General features: G+C 36.9%; 1 protein-coding gene across 1 annotated transcript; it reads right to left on the bottom strand.

The window, feature by feature from the left end:
- Positions 1–7,161: 7,161 nt before the first annotated feature.
- On the bottom strand, positions 7,162–7,545 carry LOC127090466 (uncharacterized). Its single transcript, XM_051029400.1, has one exon. It carries the CDS (start codon positions 7,543–7,545, stop codon positions 7,162–7,164), a length of 384 nt encoding a protein of 127 aa, XP_050885357.1.
- Positions 7,546–20,616: the final 13,071 nt, after the last annotated feature.

The following is a 20,616-nucleotide window of genomic DNA, read 5'->3' as shown; positions in this document are numbered from 1 at the left end:
CCTTTGTTTCTTCTTGATAAGTAAGTTCACCACAAGATTCTAAATCATGCAACATTGCTTCAATCTCTTTTTCCTCATTTTCGGTCAACACATTGTAGGCTCCGATAAGAGATCTTTCTAGAGAATTAGAAATATGAACTTGGTTTACGACCTCCACTACTTCCTCTTCGATTGCATCAATTCGAAAAGAATCATGCTTGTCATTTGGATGCTTCATAGCTTCAAAAAGATTAAAGGTCACCTCTTCGTCTTGCACTCTCGCCTTCATTAGTCCATCATCTATGTCAATCATCATCCAGGCTGTTTTCATGAATGGTCTTCCAAGAATTAGAGGAACATCACGATCCTCATCCATCTCTACTATCACGAAATCTACCGAAAACAAGAATTTATCCACTTTCACTAACATGTCTTGAGCAATTCCGCATGGTGAAGTGGTAGACTTGTCGGCTAGTTGTAAAGTCATCCTTGTCGATTTGATCTCAACATTTCCCAATCTTTTAACAATGGAGAGGGGGATTAAATTGATGCTAGACCCCAAGTCAATCAAATCATTACCAATGTATGTGCTTCCAATGGTTACCGGTAAAACGACTCGGCCCGGATCGGATTCCTTCCTTGGGAGAGTCTTTTGAATGATGGCACTACAACGTGCATCAAGCAATATGGTTTCGTCTTCCACGTGCCTCCTTTTCTTTGTAAGAATGTCCTTCATGAACTTTGCATACCGTGGCATTTGTTCTAATGCATCGGCAAATAGAATATTGATTTGAAGTTGTTTGAATATGTCCATAAACCGTGCATAATGCCTAGCATTGTCCTTCTTCGATGGAGCATGTGGATAAGGTAGATGTTGGGTTGGAATGACGCTCACACCTTTCTCTCCTTTCTTCTTCTTTCTTGGTTCAGCATCCTTTTTCACCTCCAATTCAGGCTGCTCCTTTGCTGACAAATCCTGCTCTTTTTGCGGCGCGAAGGGGGATCGCGGCGCGAACTGTGAAGTTCCAGCCACTTTCTCCCTTCCACCAACCATGTCCTCTTTTTCCAGCACTTCATCCATATCATTTTCTACTGTAATTTCCTCACTTTTTTCACTTATCAACTCTTTACCGCTCCTCATGACAATTGCTTTACAATGCTCATTTGGATTGGTTTGAGTGTTAGCGGAAAATGACGATCCTGCGTTTTGTTCTGACAGTTGCTTCGCAAGTTGGCCTACTTGATTTTCCAGATTCTTAATTGCTGCTTCATTACTCTTCTGATTTGCCATGGAAGCTTGCATGAATTGTTGAAGAGTGTCCTCTAGCTTGGAACTTCCTCCTTGCGACTGTTGTCCTTGAGAATTTGGATGTTGATAAGGACTTTGCTGCTGAAAATTTTGATTGTTGAACCTTGATGGTTGATAGCCTTGATTGTTTCTTGGTTGGTAGCCTTGATTTTTAGGAGGTTGTCTTTGATAGCCCTGATTTTGATTGTTCACATAACTCACTTCTTCTAGTGAAGGACAAAAACCAGTAGGATGATCCCCTTGACATAATTCGCAACACGCTACTTGATGCCGAACTTGAGACCCTTGAATTTCTTTCATTTGTTGTGGAAGCTTGGCCATTTGTTGAGTGAGCAACTCCACTTGTTGAGAGAGTAGCTTGTTTTGAGCAAGAATGGCGTCATTGGCATTCAACTCAAGAACTCCCGGTTTACATTGTGAAGGGCTACGATCATGTTGATTTTGGCGATCATTGAGTGTCATCCGATCAATAATGACTTTAGCTTCTTCCGCATTCTTTGACATAAGCGAGCCATCCGCGGTAGCATCCAAAAGTGTCTTGTGAGTTGATTGGAGCCCATTTAGAAAAATATGGATTTGAGTGAGCTCATCAAAACCATGACCCTTGCATTTTCTCAACATTGACTTGAATCTTTCCCAAGCCTCATTCAAAGACTCGTTGCTTCATTGAGTGAATACCGCAATAGCCGTTTTGGCTTCCATAAATCGGGATTGAGGGAAATATCTTTCTAAGAACTTTTCTTCTAGCAAATTCCAATCCATCATCACTCTCGGTGCTTGATCAAGGTACCACTCCTTTGCCTTTCCCGCTAAGGAGTGTGGGAACATCCTTTTGAATAATGCCTCTTCACCCGTTTCATCAATTCCCGTAGAACCCGCAATCTCATAGAATTTGATTAGATGGGTATACGGATCTTCATGGTCCATTCCGGTGAATGGATTTGCATAGAGAAGTTGGAGGATTCTGGTCTTCATCTCCGTATTTCTTCCTCCACGGGCAAATTGAGCATTTCTTCTTGGACTATTAGCGGACATTTCGGTATGATTGTCATCCGCCATGTTTCCGTCACAAGCTTCTACAACCACTTCTTCGATTTGAACAAGTGCGGAAGTAGATGCTTCTTCTCTTCGGTTCCTCTCTTCGGCTAGTTTCCTTCTTCTTCGTGTTTTGCTATTGAGCTTCCGAAGTGTTCTTTCAATTTCGGGATCGAATTGAAATTGCTCCTCGGTAGCTTTTCCTCGCATGCACTAGAATCTACAAAACTAACACACCAAGTGAAACAAAAGAGGGATAATAATACAAGTAACAAAACTTAAAACAATGAATTATTGCAATGCGTGTAATATCGAACACCAATCCCCGGCAACGGCGCCAATTTGTTGAAAAGTATATATTCGGCCAATATTTTTATATTGTATCCACAAAGATTGGTTGTTATTACCGCCGTTCTATAATCCAAATTGTTATAAGTTTGAAAAGTAACAAAGTTGTTTTGTTTGGAAAATTATCTTGTGAGTAAATGTCACTAAAAACAGTAAAATGGTTTTAATCAAATGTAAAATCTTGGCAAGATTGGAGTTCACTATTCTAAATGCTTATGATTCCTTATGATAACTATATAGATTTAAGATTATTGATGATGTTCAAGTATCCTCTCAAAGTCATTTATGTCTAAATGATATTGTGATAATCACTATATTGATCCTTAGACGATCTCTCCACCTAACTATCAATATAGCAATCTTTAATATTTAATACCAAAGAAGAGTAATGAATAAACCTATCTCTACAACTTATTCACTACTCGAAAATCTGTTTTATGTCAAGACTTAAATAATCTCTTTCAACAACTACTCAAATCTGGTTTTCAACTTAGGGCAAAAACAATATTCAATACATCAACAATCTTTATCATATATAAAAGTCAAATGGAATACATAAACAAATGAGAATAGCTACTACCTCCAATCTTGAAAAAATGGAGTTTAGCTCCTCATCATCATTGTTACAAAGCAGGATGTTAATGGAAGAAAAACTCTGTTTTTCTCTCTTACAAAAATATCTCAATGTATCAATGTGTGAATAATAATATTGAATGTCTTAGAATAATGTGTTCTCCTATCCTAAAAGAGTTGACATTTTCTTAATTGATCATTTCCATCCAAAGCAGAAAAGCTATTCCAAGACAGACACCAAAATGGCAAGACAGCTAGTCATGAAAGACAGCACCCTTGGCCCAAAATCAGCTTGCTGGATTCGCAACCTTCGCGGCGCGAAGGCAGTTCGCGGCGCGAACTGAAGCTTATCCGGCTTCCTTGCTTTGCAAGCTTCATCCAAAATCTTCCAAATTGTGATGTTGCATTCCAAAAGCTCTTTCATCTAAAAATTCTACAAAACTAACAAATATGTGTAATAACTATTCAAAACAAAATAAATTAAATCTAATTGCATTTATACAAATTAATAAGAATAAAAGTGTGTAATTACATCAAAGTTTGGTAAAAGGGACCAATAAAATGATATAAAAAGTAGTACTAATTGGTCCCTAACACACATCCTGCTCTGTAACACGGGTTACAACAAAACATTTCATTGCATACGTTTGCACTTAAGATGTTTACACGACATCCAACTCATCTAGTACTATTGCAACAGAAACATAATTAAAGCAATTAAAAACCATATTGCACTCATACCATTTAGTCTCAACTTCAACTTTCATAACAAATAAAAGAGTTTAAATAAATCAGCTCAACAACCACATCAATCGTAATAATTCAACATAAACATGACATAAGAAGCTAAACAAGTGTTCCCAACCAGATGTTACATAATCAGAGCAAGACACTTCTAGTTAAAAGATAAACTAAGAAGCAACTCCAGGAGCTAGTTTCCACTCACTTCTACGAGATTTACTCTTGAGTATCTGCGCGATGCCCATGTAAAGGAAACATTCAAACATAAGGAGTGAGAATTCATTTCAATAATAAATGGTATATAATGTAAAATAGAGTACAACATCTACACAATCATGCACAATAAAATATTACATTCTCACACCCAAATCATCATCAACATCATACACAACAACATCTCAATTATCATCAATATCATGCATAACAACATAATCATAACATATCGTTATATTTCACACATACATTTTATTCATGTTATGCGACTCGTGACAACGATAACAACTCATATGCATGTGGTACCATCCATGAACACTCAGGTTCATCTCGCTTCTGATCTCCACCATAGGTAACGCTTCACTGATTCCCACCTGGAATCGATTACTCGCTCCCGATCCCCACCATAGGACCAGAGCACACTAAAACTTGATTGAAGCTCTTACACCATATTGCATGACTCTCAATAATACACATTATCACAACAAGGTTCACCAAAAGGATCCCCATACACATCTCACCATTTATGCATCACATCATTTATTATGTGCAACAATCAATTCATGTTACAATGTCAATAACATCAACAAATAGCAACAACTCATCAACACATTAACAATATTATCATAGCATCATCAACATAACAACATCATTATCACACAATGGTATTGCAACAATGCAATGATTCATCAACCAAACATATAAACTAATACATTTATCAACACAATAGGCACATGAATAATATTCAAACATTTCACTAAAAACTACCATGTTATAGATCTGATTGTTAGATTTATAATGCTTCAAATGTCACATCATTTAAATATACATATCAAAAGTTATGGCCAAATCGTCGAACAATGCAAAACAAACATTCTGGCAGTTATGTGTCGGCACATGACTCGTATGATTCGATGCATAACATGTACAGGTCGGCTCATGTACCTTATTTTTAAAGCTTGTGGCTTCTATTTGATGTTTCGACTTCATGCGTAGACTCATGACATATATATGTCGGCTCATGGGTTATACATGTTTACACATGCATCGAACACGTCGACACATGACTTACATAGGTCGACACATACTGCTATTTTTTGTCTAAAAATTTGTTTTTAATCATCTAGGCACTATCTTATATAACAACAACTTATTTTATGAAAATTCATCATATTAATCTCAATTCTTACTGCTATCACACCCTAAACTCATATATTATTTCATGGGTTCATGGATCAACAACACATTACAACAATATCATCATATTCATCATCTCTAAATCATCAAATTCAACATGATTCATTTGATTCAAGCACGTCACAATAACATATCAATACACATGGTTGTAATTCATATCATTGCATATAAAAACAGTATCATCATCATCAATCAAAAGAATAACAAACCCTATGGAAGGTTATGAGTCCCTTCATTCCAACCTTTTATCATACCCGTTAATTGTTGAACCAATTTCCCATCCTTACCTGAATTCCTTGCAAAAATCTGAAACGAAACCTCCATTCTCTTCCTCTAAATCACCTTTAGCCTCTTGCCCTAGCATTCCTTCTCTTTTCTCCAAGTTTTTATGTAAGATGAAATCTGACTCTTTTTCCTAATTCTCTCCTTTTCTAGTAAACTTATTTCTCCCATTAGGCTTTCCCTATACTACCCTCAACTTAACCTTGTAATTATCAATTTTCCCTTAAAATCTTTACACACCCCTTTTTTCTTATTATTTTATTATTCTAAAATTTATTTACTCAATTAATTAACTAAACTCCTATTTTCACTATTTAATATAATAAAAATAGTTAAACATTATTTTTAATTACTAAAATAACTCTAAATTATTCTACTCGCTTCTATCATCCTTTTATATCCCTAATTCAAGGATACATACCCCACAAATACCCAACAATAAATAATCAACAATTGCACCAATACACAAAGAATTATAGTAGTTTAATTAATTCAGACAAAAATAAAATTTGGGTGTTAAAATGCCTCAATAGTTTATCCCAAACTTACATACCATCCATTTGGATTATGTGAGACGGATCATGAACATACTTTCGGAGCTGTGACACATGGAAACCATCATGCAGGTTCGAGAGAGATGGGGGTAAAGCCACACGGTAGGCAATAACTCAAATTCTCTGAGTAATCTGGTATGGTCCAATGAAGTAAGGAGTAAGCTTCTTAGACTTTAGGGCATGACCAACACTGGTCACAGGAGTGACTCTCAAGAAAACATGATTACCTTCTTGAAACTCAAGATCCCTCCTTCGCTTATCGTGATAGCTTTTCTTCCTACTCTGAGATGCTTTCATCTTTTCTTGGATCATTTTAACTTAGTCGTTTGTTGCATGATCTTAGGTCCAAGTATAACACTATCTTTGAATCATACTACCATATAAATCCTCAAAAGGTGCCATGTCGATACTAGAATGATAGATGTTATTGTATGTGAACTCAATCAGTGGTAAGCAATTATCCCAAGCACCGCCCTGCTGAAGAATACAAGACTTCAACAAATCCTTTAGAGGTTGGATAATCCTCTCGGTCTGACCATCAGTTTGTGGGTGATAGGCAAAACTCAACCTAGGTATAGTACCTAGAGCTTCCTGTAAGGTCTCCCAAAATATGGAAGTGAAGCTCGGATCTCTGTTAGAAACTATACTCGACGAAATTCCATGCAACTTCAGAACAATAATAATGTATATCTCAACCAACCTTTATAGTGAAAAACTGATCTTAATATATATATAATGTGTCAATTTAGTCAAACTATTATCAATCATACAAATCAAATCACTCCCCCTTAGAGTATTCGACAATCCAGTCACAAAGTCCATCGAGATGTTGTCCCACTTCTATTTAGGTATATCCAACAGTTGCATCAAATCAAACGACTTTTGATGCTCTGTCTTTGACTTCTGACAAGTCAAGCAAGCATAAGCGAACTAAGAAATCTCTCGCTTCATACCCGACCACCAAAACATCTTCTTCAGATCTTGGTACATCTTAGTAGCTCTAGGATGAATACTCAAGTTACTTCTATGACTTTCCTCAAGAATCATACGCTTTAGTTCTGGCACATCAGGCACACATAGTTTATTCTGAAACTTTAACACATCATTCTCGTCAACTCTAAAATCCTCATCTTCCTCCTGACCAAAGGAAGATAGTCGATCAACCAAGTTTATATCCAGTTTATGACCTTTTATGATATCATCGAGGAAACCACTACTAAGCTTCAGCATTCCCAGTCTCACACTATTAGAAGTCACCTCACATACTAAGCTCATATCTCTGAATTGTTCGATCAAGTCTAGTTCTCTCACCATCATAACTGACATGTGCAACGATTTCCAACTCAGAGCATCGACAATAACATTGGCTTTACTATGGTGGTAATTCAGACCAAAATCATAGTTCTTTAAGAACTCTAACCATTTCCTCTACCTCATATTAAGCTCCTTTTAATCAAAAAGATATTTTAGACTTTTATGATCACTGAATACTTCTAACATATAACCATACAAGTAATGTCTCAAAATATTCAATACAAAAACACTATTTCCAACTCTAAGTCATGTGTAGGAAAGTTCTTCTCATGAACTCTCAATTGTCGAGAAGTATAAGCTATAACTTTTCTACTTTGCATAAGTACTTCGCCTAAACCCATCTTAGATGCGTCACAATATACTACAAATGGTTTCTTCGCACCCGATAAGGTTAAAACTGGTGCAATAGTCAACCTTTTCTTCAGTTCTCTGAAACTTTCCTCGCACTAGATATTCCACACAAATTCTTGGCACTTTCGGGTCAATTGAGCCAAAGGTAAGGCTATATTGGAGAAACCCCCGATGAATCTCCCGTAGTAACCAACTAGTCCAAGGAAGCTTTTAATCTTAGTAATTGCCTTTGAAGCTTCCCACTGTAATACTACATCTACTTTCGAAGGATCCACCATTATACCACCGTTGGAAATCACATGACCCAGGAAACTATCTTCATGTAACCAGAAATCACATTTAGACAGCTCGACAAACAATTGTTTCTCTTTCAGAACTTGAAGCACAATACGTAGATGCTCTACATGATCCTCTTATAACTTGGAATATATTAGGATGTCATCGATGAAAACCACAACAAACTTATCCAGATAAGGATGGAAAGTTCTATTCATATATTCCTTAAACACGCCAGGGGCATTAGAAACTCTAAACGACATCACTGAGTATTCATAGTGAATGTGCCGAGTTCTAAAAACAGTCTTTGAGATATCTTCATTTTGACCCAGATCTGGTGATAGCCCAATCTCAAATCCATATTTCTAAAAACACATGCTTCAACCAATTGGTTCATAAGATCATTGATTATGGGAATATGATATTTATTCTTAATAGTTACTTTGCTCAGCTGGCGATAGTCGGCACATAATTTCATATTGTTGTCCTTCTTCTTAACTAATAACACTAGAGCTACCCAAGGAGATACACTTGGTCTAATAAATTTCTTCTCAAGCAAGTATTCTAATTATTTCTTTAATTCATCCAATTTGGTTGGATACATTCTATAAGGTGCCATTAATACAAGTATGGTGCCCGACACTAGATCAATAGAAAACTCAACTTCTCTCTCTGCTGATATATCATTAACATCTTTTAGGAATACTTATGGAAATTATTTCACCACAGGTAGATCAACTACTGATGTCTTACTCCCTATTTATAAAGAAGAAAACATCGCAAATACTTGGGCTTCATCTTTCAAGAATTCTCTCATCTAACTGGCCGATATGAATAAAGGATATTTATCTTCCATAAACTTGGGAAAAATGTTGCCTTAGAATAAAACTTGATATACATATGATTGAATTCTAGCCAGTTCATCCCCAGAATACCATCAAGATGACTCAACAGTAAGCAGACAAGCAATACCAAAGTCCCTACCAAAAATCGTCATAGGGCAATTAAAACAAACTGAATATGTAATCATCGATCCATTGGTTGGAGTATAAATTATCATACCTCCACCCATATGGGACACAACGAGATTTAATCATTTCACATAATTAGCAGATATAAAAGAATGAGTAGCACCCGTATCAATTATAGTAATAAAAGGATTACTATTAATAAAGCATGTACCTCAGATAAGATTATCGGACTTTGAGGCCTCTGCACCACTAAGAGAAAAAACTTTTCCTCCAACTTTGATATCTTGCATATTCTTAGGTTTTTGGCAGTTGGTACTGATGTGACCAATCTATCCACAATTACAAAAAACCACTGAAACACTCTTACACTCATTAGCCTTATGCTCAACTTTCCCACATTTGTAACATGTCACTGTAATACACTCTGAAATACGATGACCAAGAACACCATATTTGGAGCACTTGATCTGATTAACAACACCTCCCCCACTTTGACTCTTCCCACCATTATTCTTCTGTTGGAACTTTTGTTTACCTTTACCATCATAAATAACATAAGGCTTCCCGTGATTCTAATTACCATTTCTCTTATCACTAACACTTTTGTAATGGGAGGATCTAGCACTACTGTCTTTATCATATACACGACACTTGTTAACCAACACGAAAATTGACGAATTTCCTGATACCCAATGAATTGCTTAATCTTTGGGTGCAATCCATTCTCAAACTTGATACACTTAGACATTTCAACCTCTAACCCATTATAGTGAGGGCATAACCTAGACAAATCTTCAAACCTGGAAGCATAGTCTGCAACAATCATATATCATTTCTTAAGTTCAAGTAATTCCACCTCTTTCTTGCCACGCACATCAGCCGTAAAATATTTTTCCAAGAATTTTCCCCTAAAAACAACCCAAGTAATCATTGTACCAGTACCATCAAACCTTTATGTAACATTATCCCATAAATACTTTGCTTCTTCAGACATCATATAAGCATTATAGAGGATCTTTTGAGCATCTACACATGCCATCACTCAGAAGATTTTCTCGATCTCCTGCAACCAAACGTGTGCGCCTCTTGGATCATGCCTTCCTTTGAAGGTTGGTGGCTTGTTCCACATAAACATGTCTAGTCCATGGGATCCAACATCTTTAACTTGTGGATTCTACTGAACTTGCAACACATGAGCCAAGGTTGTCAAGGCATCAACAATAACAAATCATTTCCTCCAGTCATTCCTCTGTATATCAACAAATAATTTTAGAACAACATTGTATCGACAATGTTCATACACATATGGTATGCTAAAATACTTAAAATCACAAAAACCTGGCCGGACGGACCGACCTATTCTGATACTACTATATAACACCCTAAACCCTAACCTTTAACTTTTAATGATACAATTATACATAAACATGCCATTAAATAATTCACCTAGAAGATAAACTAAAACATGTCATGAGTCTGAATAAAAATAATTCTGAAAAACTCCATAAAAGAGAGTTACATCTCAAAACATAAAATACAAATGCCCAAAACCCTGATGTTATAGACCAAAGAATTTATTCGACTAAATAAAGAAAAACAATAAATGCTTAGAGGGTGTCAAAACAATCTCACGAACATCACATTTATCACTTATGTTGATTACATGTACAACAATGCATAAAGCCAATCTAACAAAATAAACAAAGGTGAGAATATACTTACAAGTCATAATGGTGATATTTAGCAACTGGATGACAAACAAATGTAACAATAATATTAATATGCAAACACACACACCAATACAAACACAAATATAATTCTTAACATATGCAATGTTGTAATGCACCAACTTCATCACTTATATGTATGTGGTACCAAGTTTTTGTAGATATCAGAGGTATGTTATTGATTTCTTCCACAGTCTTCGGTCCCTCACCTGAACTGACAATCCCCGCCAAATCAATCTGAGATCCACATCTAGTCTCTCAACTAGACCAACGATCCCACCAAATGGACCGAAGTCCCATCTAACTCCAATGTATATGCATGCATGAAAATGCTAGTAGTCCAACAACATAGTTCACCCAAACAAATATAATTCACCCAAGATTATTTAACTAATTATTCACCAAAAATATGTTTTGAGTACGAACCATATATCACCAATGCAAAACTCTAAAGATAATCACCATTTTCCATAATATTTCAATTCCATTACTCCAAAGTGTCACTCATTTTTCCCTTTCTATTATATTTTCAATTGAAAACTAAAATTGTTTTAGTTTATTCAAAAAAAGAATTTAATTCCAAAATAATGCAATTTATGTTCAATATTACACAAAAGTCAAAGAAAAGACCTTCGAACTCGAAAAATGACAAAATGATCGAAAAACGCCCGAAATTTCTCGGACGTTCGAATCGCCGCCCGCTGTCGCTACCCGTTAATTTTCGTTGATTTTTCTGATTTCTCGATTTCCGTGATTTTCTGACTTTTTTATTTCTGTGTTTTTTTTTACTTTTCGATTCCGCCATGCAATTTCATACGAGAAAAATAAATTATGACAAAAAATGTGATTTTTATAAAAAAAATGATTTCTTATTGAAAAAGAGATTATTTACATAAAAATGATTATTTACCGCCAAATTTTGGTATTTTCCCCAAAAGAATATTTTTCTATAATCAACAAAGAGTGACCAAATGAAAGTAATCCCATTTGGTCACATATCGTGACAACGATCAATGCCAACAACCAACTTAATCATACATATATGACATATATTATAACAACTTCAGTATTATTAACACTTCAGAGACATTACTCCAGATCGAACCAAAGAGGTTAGGCAAACCACATTTGGGCAAAATACAGATATACAGAAACACAACAAAAACATAATCAGTAAAGAAAACATGGTTAACATACCAAAATCACTTGGCGTTGATGAAAGGGTAAGGGAACTCTCACCATCTTGTTGCCTAAAAGTTACCTTACAGTAGGCAGTTTCCCTCTTACCTTAATCGAAACTTTTTAATAAAATCTTGTATTGATCCCTTCCCAAAGTTCCATTTTTCATCTCTTAGATGTGTCGTTTCACCAAAATTTGAGATTTTTTTTGTTCTGACCTAGCTATCACACATACTTTAGAATTTGTAGTCTCAAATCTCATATAGATACTTCATCTTCTACATACTCTCACGCCCCCAATATTACCGTTAATTTTTTTAACGTTAAAATAATATGTTTCTTTTTATTATTAAAAAAATTCAATTAAATAATTATTAAAAAAATATTTCGATTAAATAATTATTTAGTTAAAATCTATAGTTGAATGCAGAAACTATAATTATTTCAATTATTATTAAATATCTTAAAATTAATTAATTATCACTAATATTTAAATAATTCTAATTTTTTAACTCTACGCTCCCAACTCAATTATTTCATTAATTATTAAATTATCAAAATACCCTTATAACACTCAAATCATTAAAAAACACAATTAATCAAAATAAATCACACCGCATGCAACAAACAAACATTCTACTATTTAATTAAAATATTAAAATAAGCTAGGGATGTTATAGAGTGTGCCTAAATATTTACGGGGAGCTATCAGAGACGTTTTGCACGTCCGACTACAACAACCAATTCCTTCTATCAAAGACGTCTTGCACGTCCGACTACAACAATCAAATATCCTATTGTCAAAGAATTACATACATTGCCGCGTAGTTGGGCCACCCCCTTTGGATCTAGCTCATCCAAGGGACATAAGTGGTGGAGCCTAAAGACGTCCACCTCGATCTGAGCTTTACCTCGGGGGTAGGGATGAGAATCTTCAAAACATGGTCCCATCTAGTCGGTTTCACGAACTCTACTTATGAACTTGATTCAAATCATGGCAACGTCTAGCTGGTTTCATTTCGTATGACTACATACATGATCCAATACATAGATCTATCGAGCTAGAGCAAAATTATGCCAATAAAGTGTGTACATATTAACACAACATGCTTGTAAATAAGTAGTCAACACATGGCCTCATGAAGAAGCTAAGGTTATGTACACTTTAAGCAACAACAAAATTAACATTCATTTCTTGTAGCAAACAAACTTTTTAAATCGCAAGGATCAAAATTGAGCATGGACGCTCCTCGGCCCTCAGTCCTCGAGAGTTACAGTTGGAAAGGGCACAACATGAAACCAAAAGCACATGCATGCAACAGATCAATGATATAAATAAGTGTTGTTTACAAGTCGGGGCGTAAAATCCCAGCAATTTTTTTAAGTCAAAGGGAGGTTACTCAAGAATAAAGACGACCTTCCTATCTCAGAGTATATGACCCGCCGGATTTGCCCTCTTGAAATAGCCAGTGGACGGTGAAAATGCTCCACCTGTTACAACGCATTCTCAAAAGACTATGTAACTGCCCCAAGGCTCGTAAAAGCACACTCTTTCAGTTAATGAGCCAGAGAAGCATTTTGATTGCGTAGGAACTTCAACTTATTATGGATATAATCAAGAGCCTCAGTTTTCCTCTCCATCATTCTCACCGGGTGCATCACTTGACTACCCGTGTTACTAGGAAAATTAAACGAAGCTAGAGTGTTGTTAACCTCTTTCAAAGAGACAAAAACCTTCTACAACTCTCTTAAGTATGTATATCATTGAAGAGTTAAACTGTTGACGCTCATCTCCAACTAATGCTTCTCGTCACATGGTTGATTCATCCAAAGAGTTTCCCAGTAGCCATATCCGTTTAGAGTTAGAACAACAAAATCTCTCATAACAGAGCCTTCCCAAAAAGATTGGAAAAAACACGCAGCCATCATTAAAGACTAAATCATGGCGTTCATGAGAAGGACCAAGACTAGACCAGTGATCCATCCAAATTCTCATTTCATCCTCCATTACATCTACACGGAAACATGATTGTTATCCAGATATGCACCCATAAAGGGGGCATACCAACAACAAAGGAATTGAGGAAATTTTAAACTAACCAAAGGTAATTTAACGATCCTCACGAGAGTGAGGCACTATCAACAATGAAACATATATTAGACACTTAAAACGTTTTTATCGAAACTTAGTTGAGGGAGCAACACCTCTAAGATAACATAGGCCATTAACAAAGTCTATCGGTCTCTTCTTTTGATGTAAGTCCTTGGCAGAAAAATCTTTCTCTTTGTAAACTTAGGTGTCATTTTACATGCACTACTACGAAAAACACATATAATCACCGTTACAAAAGACCTATAATAATGGTTAAACAACCGTTGTTATATAACCACAGTGAAAAGTATAAAGGTCTTGGGTTCAATACCCAACAACACCATTTTTTTCTTTTTAAACAACCTTTCACTACACTTTTAGCTTTCAACCATGGTGATATGTTCTTTTTGAGTTTATTTTTACATATGTGGAATGTTTATTTCATCATTTATTCACTAAACATATAACCTTTCAATGATATATAAATTAATAATTTGACAAATCAACTTATATTAGAATAACAAGTTATAAAAATCAAATTTTCATAGCTTTTTTCCTTTCATTATATGTATCTCACTCGCTTTTATAAGTGTTAGAATTATGTTCAATGCTTGTGACTCTTCAAGCAACACTTAACTCTCTACTATTTCATTAACCTAATAAAGAATGAGATGTTGATTGAAGACTTACAAGCATTAATCCAAATTCTAACTCTTAATGAGGGAGAAAGTTAGATAGAATGCAAGGAAGAAAGCTTGATAAATCTTGATCAATGTGAGTTGTTTTCTAAAATAACTTAATTTTTTATATTAGATATTTCTAATTCAATTTAAAAATTTATTTATTCAGTGACAGGTTGGTAAAACACTCAAACCACATATTGAAATTCTAGTTGACAAACTTTCGATGTCACAAGGGATGTTATGACATCCAATTCTGCGCAGACAAGAATTATGCAGAACTTAAAAAATAAGTGCAGTAAATAACACAAGGAATTGTTTACCCAGTTCGGTGTCACACACACCTACGTCTGGGGGCTACCAAGCCAAGGAGGAAATCCACTATTAGTAGTATTAATTCAGACCTTAAACCAACTGTTTAACCCTATCACTTAATACCTACCCAATGCAATTTCAATCTTACACTAAGATCAGAGTTCCTACTCACTCCCCCTCAATCACCTCAGTGATTACAACCTTTAATTATATTAAAGTTTATAGTGAAGTCACACTTCAAACAACTCTTGATTGTGCTTAACAGCTTTAATCAAGATACACAGCACTCACGCTTAGAAGCTTAGAGTGACACAACACTTACAACTCAATGAACACGCTAGTCCAATGCAATCATCTAGGTGATAATTGCTTGGCTCACAAGATACACCTAATACAAGACACACAAAAATTACAGCAGTGAAGTATGATGGAACAATAAGATCTTCACGCCTCAAATCCCCGAGTTCTGAATGAAGGACTGCCATCCTTTTATATTGCAGCACTTGAGCCTTGTACTTGTATTTCCTGAAATTAAGGTCAAGTAAGTTAACCTAATTTCCACATATTAGGGTACTAACAGATAGGCTATTTGTTAGGTTCATTAATTGTAGCTTAGTTGTCAGTTTCCTGGATTTTAGCTCAGTTGTTGAATTCCTGAAGAATAGCCTCAGAAAAATGCTGAAATAGAAAAACTAACCAACCTACAATTTAGCATATGCTGTCAGGAATGAATGTCACAACATTCAGTTTGACGTCCAAATCATAGACCATATGCTAAGTCTGTTATTTTCCTGAAAATAGACTGTACAAAATTGTTATACTGTAGAGGACCAACCCGTTCATACTTCAGTATCAGTTTACATTAATAAATGTCAAAACATCCAATTTGACATTTACACATAGAGCCTTATGCCATGGTCTGTTGTTCTCCTGAAGAACAGACTGAGATACATACTGAAATGTAGCAGAAAACCAACCTGCCTATTATTCAGTAAATGCTGTCAATGATGAATGTCATAACATCCAGTTTGACATTCAGACAGTAGGCCTTGTGCCAGGTCTGTTATTCCCTTGATAAACAGATTGAAAATAAATACTGAGTTATAACAGAACACCAACTGTCCTATTCCTCAGTATCTGCTGTCAGGGATAAATGTCATAATATCTAGTTTGACATTCAGTAGATCCTGTATTAGCTAAACCTGCAGCATACTACTCAAGTATGTCATGACATCAGTCAAGACATCAGAGTACAGTTAGATGATCTAACACAAAATGCAGCTAATCAAACATCTCCAAAGCAGGTCATGACATCAATCAAGACATTATAATCCAGCTAGTGTTTTAACATAAAATGCAGCCAATTAAACATCTACAAACTCCCCCTTTGGCAAATTTTTGGCTAAAACACTTTGGCATCACAACAGAGTACACAGCAGCGGAAAACACACATCTAGCAGGAAAAAAACTAGCTAATACACTCAGAGCAGCAGCACTACCTCTGGATTAGAGGATCTTCAATATCTGTTTAGAAAAAAATATGTTGTCCTGGGGCATCACAGGTGTTACTCCCCCTTTTTGTCAAAAATGTTGCCAAAGCAACACCATAAATTACAGACAAAAAAAAAACAGAATTACACAAATGACAGAAATACAGTAAATGATTTATTCGTCTGACTTAGTGTCAGCCTCATCATCAGTGCCATCATCAGAACTGGCCTCCTCTTCACCCTCTGCACTTTGCCTTACAGCTCCTTCTGTAGCCTCAGCAGCTTCACTAAGCTCACCATCATCAGACATCTCCAATTGGATAATCAACTTTTCCAAAGTGAGCTTCCTTGCCTCTAGCTCTTTGCAAGTTTCTCTGAGTATGGCAACGACAGCAGCTTTATCTGGTTGATTGCCAACACTTGATGTTTCTCCAGTTGTCATGGCAATGTCAGGGACATGCTTACCCAGAAACAGTTTGTAATTGAAGGCCAACAGACTCTCTCTTCTTTTCACAAAGTCATTTTTTGTCAAGATGTTTGGAAATTGATTCAGCACAATGCCACATATGAGGGAAGGAAAGGCTGTAGGCCCCTTCACACTGAAGCTCCCAGCATGTTTCATGGTCTGATCAAAAATGTAGATTCCATAGTCAAAATTTGCTTTGGTTCCAACAGCATAGATGAACTTTCCAAGCATCACAGACACAGTGGATTTGTGATTTGTGGGCACCCAGTTGGTAGCTCCAACTTTGTGTAGCATAACATACTCCACACTGAGTTTGCTGGCCACCAACTTACCTTTAAGAGGCCACTTCCTGACTTGATTTGCAGTGATGACTTGACAGATTCTATTATCAGTCACTTCAAGCTCTGGTTGAACTATATCAGGTCTTCCCAAATACAGGTTGATTACTGAGGGATAGAAGTTCACACACTTGCCTCGCACATAAACTTTTCTGAATTCTCTGGACTTCCCATCTGCATATTCCTCAGACACATTGACAATGAACTCCTTCACTAAAGTCTCATAGCACTTTGGGAGTTGAGTCACAGTTTTCATTAACCCTGCCTCTTGAATAAGGTCTACAATCTCCTTACACTCCAGGGCATTCTGAGCCAGTTCCCTTTCCAAGGCCAGCCTCTTGTGATAGACATACTTCCACCTGTTCACACTAGAAGCAAAATGGAATGACGCGTTGTCAATGGGTACCTCAGGGACACTAGCAGCCAGCTTGCTAGTGGTAGGCTTCTTCTTTGACAGAGATGTTGTGACATCACATGGGACATCTGAATCAGACTCCACCACAACAGACTTGGTCTTCATTTTGTTGGGCACCTCTTTGCTCCAAGATTTCGCAGGTCCATGCCCTTTCCTTTTGAGGGAACTCTCTGTCACCTTTGGATTGGGAGAAGTTTCCATATCAACCTTCCTTGTTGGGGACCTCTGCACCACAGTCTTCTTTTCTCTCCTAGTCCTAACCCTTTTGGCTATGCTAGGGACAACTGAGGTCAACAGTTCATTATTAGAGAACTCTTCCAGATTAATTGTGTCAGCTTTAGGGTTGTCACTGACATCATGAGTGACACGGACCTCCTCACCTCTCACATTGTCTAAGGTTTTGTCAATTTTTGACCCCTCATGAGCATCAGGTTGCTCAGCATCGTCAGATACATTCTTTCTTAAGACAACTGCGTTTTCTTGACATGCAACATTATCAGGTATGATAGTGTTCAAGGGAACGGAGACCCCAGGAACATTCTGATTACCAGATAGTATCTTAGTGACAATAGTTGCAATGGCATTATGCACATACCTCGAGCCTTCCCTGGTTTGTTCATCAAGTGCGATTGCTGAGGAGAATCCAGAGACCGTTTCTTTAGGTCTTCTTGCATGAGACGAAGTTGCAACGTCAGCCACAAGATCTTCCCGGTTAGGGTTACAAGACTCAGAGCTGGAGGAATCAGACATGGTCGTGTAGGAGGTTGAGTCGGATTGGTGCGATATGATGAATATCTCGGAGGAAAGTTGAACAGTTTCTTTGGGAGAAAGTTTGCAAGACTGAAAGTTGAAGCGATGGAATAGGAAACGCTTGTTGCCCGAGCAATGTCTATTATTTGTTGACCACTCAGAGTGCACTATTAATTGTTTAATAAGTTGACTTACTAAACAGTAAATAACTAACATCATTAGTTGCTATAATTTCTCAGAAGCGCACATTCCCTCTTTGCCCCTAACTTTGTCAAACTGAGTTGCATCCAATGTCATGACATTCTGAGTGACATTGTACTCAGTCTGCATCTGGTTCATCCATACCAGTGGTGAACACCTGCTACCAGAAGCTAGGTACTTAGTTTCTGCAGTGGACAATGATACACACTTCTGTTTCTCCCTTACTACTACACCATTTGAATGAGGTCCAATAGGTGAGGATGACTCATGGCTTTCAATCTGACATTTTCCACAGTCTTTTCTTTCATCCATAAGCAGATTTGGGATTCCTCTAATTGCTTCCTTGGATATGATCTTCTTCATTCCTTTAAAATGAAGTTGTCCAAGTCTTCCATGCCACAGCTTCACTTCCTGCTCTCCCTTGGCTAAGGGGCACTTTGAGGAGTAGTGTGAGACTTTAGATTCCCATAGATAACAATTATCTTTGGATCTGGTTCCTCTCATAACTTCCTGATTGCAGCCATTCATCACCACACATCCTTCCTTAGTGAACTGTAGATTGAAGCCTTGATCACATAGCTGGCTTATGCTGATGAGATTAGCCATTAGTCCTTTTACTAACAGCACATTGCTCAGTTTTGGAACTCCGGGACAATCCAGCTTACCAACACCCTTGATTTCTCCTTTAGCTCCATCACCAAATGTCACATACCTGGTAGCATGGGGTTGTAGATCCACCAATAAGTTGCTCATCCCAGTCATATGTCTTGAGCAGCCACTATCAAAATACCAGTCTTGTCTGGTAGATGCCCTTGGAGATGTGTGAGCTAGTTTAACAACCCATTGTTGTTTCTCAATGGGGATATTATGCTTAGATGCCTGCTGCTTAGGTCTGACTTGAGATGTCTGATTAGCAACCCATTTTTGTTTCTTAATGGGGGCATTATGCGTAGATGCTTTCTGCTTAGGTCTGACTTGAGTAGTCTGGTTAGGATAACCATGCAGCCTGTAGCAGAAAGGTTTTATGTGACCAAATCTACCACAGTAGTGACATCTCCATCTCTGAAATTTCTTCTTCTGATGGTTACTCATCCTGGTTCCCTGATGTTGAGACATAGGTTGTGACTTCTACTTGAGTTTCTGAACTTCAGCCTTTGATCTTTTGAGTTTGGATGAGGATTTCTTAGCAAGGCCTAGACCAGACATGGTTCCTGACTTCTGCCCCACCTTTAGAATCTCTTCCAAGGTGTCAGTTCCTTTATTCAACATTCTGATGGATTTAGTCATTTGTTCTAGCTTAGATGTCAGCAAAGATATCTCACCATTCAGACCATCTATGACTGTCAGCTGCTTCTGTTTCTCAGCTTCCAGCTCTTTGATGAGTTTCTTCTGCTTTTCTCCTTGGATACACACTTTTGCACTTTTAACACATAGTTCTTTATATGAAGCAACAAGTTCATCAAAGGTAAGTTCATCTCCACTTGAGTCATCATCAGAGGCACAGACATTGGTCAGAGCAGTGACATGTTTAGCAGATTCTCCTTCTGATTCACTCTCAGAATCTCCTTCGGACCAGGTGACAGATAGCCCTTTCCTTTGCATCTTGAGGAAGGTAGGGCATTCAGCTTTAATATGACCATAACCTTCACATCTATGGCACTGGATTCCCTTGCCTTGAGTGACCTTTTCTTCATATTTTGACTTTCTACTGATGTCATATGAAGAGTTCTTGACATTAGGTCTACCATGTTGATCAACCTTCTTTATGAACTTGTTGAACTGTCTTCCAAGCATGGCTATGGCTTCTGAAATGCTTTCCT

This window comes from Lathyrus oleraceus, chromosome 1, assembly GCF_024323335.1.
Source record: "Lathyrus oleraceus cultivar Zhongwan6 chromosome 1, CAAS_Psat_ZW6_1.0, whole genome shotgun sequence".
Taxonomy (NCBI): domain Eukaryota; kingdom Viridiplantae; phylum Streptophyta; class Magnoliopsida; order Fabales; family Fabaceae; genus Lathyrus; species Lathyrus oleraceus.
This window is presented reverse-complemented; position numbering and strand designations above follow the sequence as displayed.

What these genes read in the sequence shown, in the direction of transcription:
- LOC127090466 (XM_051029400.1), bottom strand. Translation starts at nt 7,545, where the DNA reads ATGGTGAGAGAACTAGACTTGATCGAACAATTCAGAGATATGAGCTTA.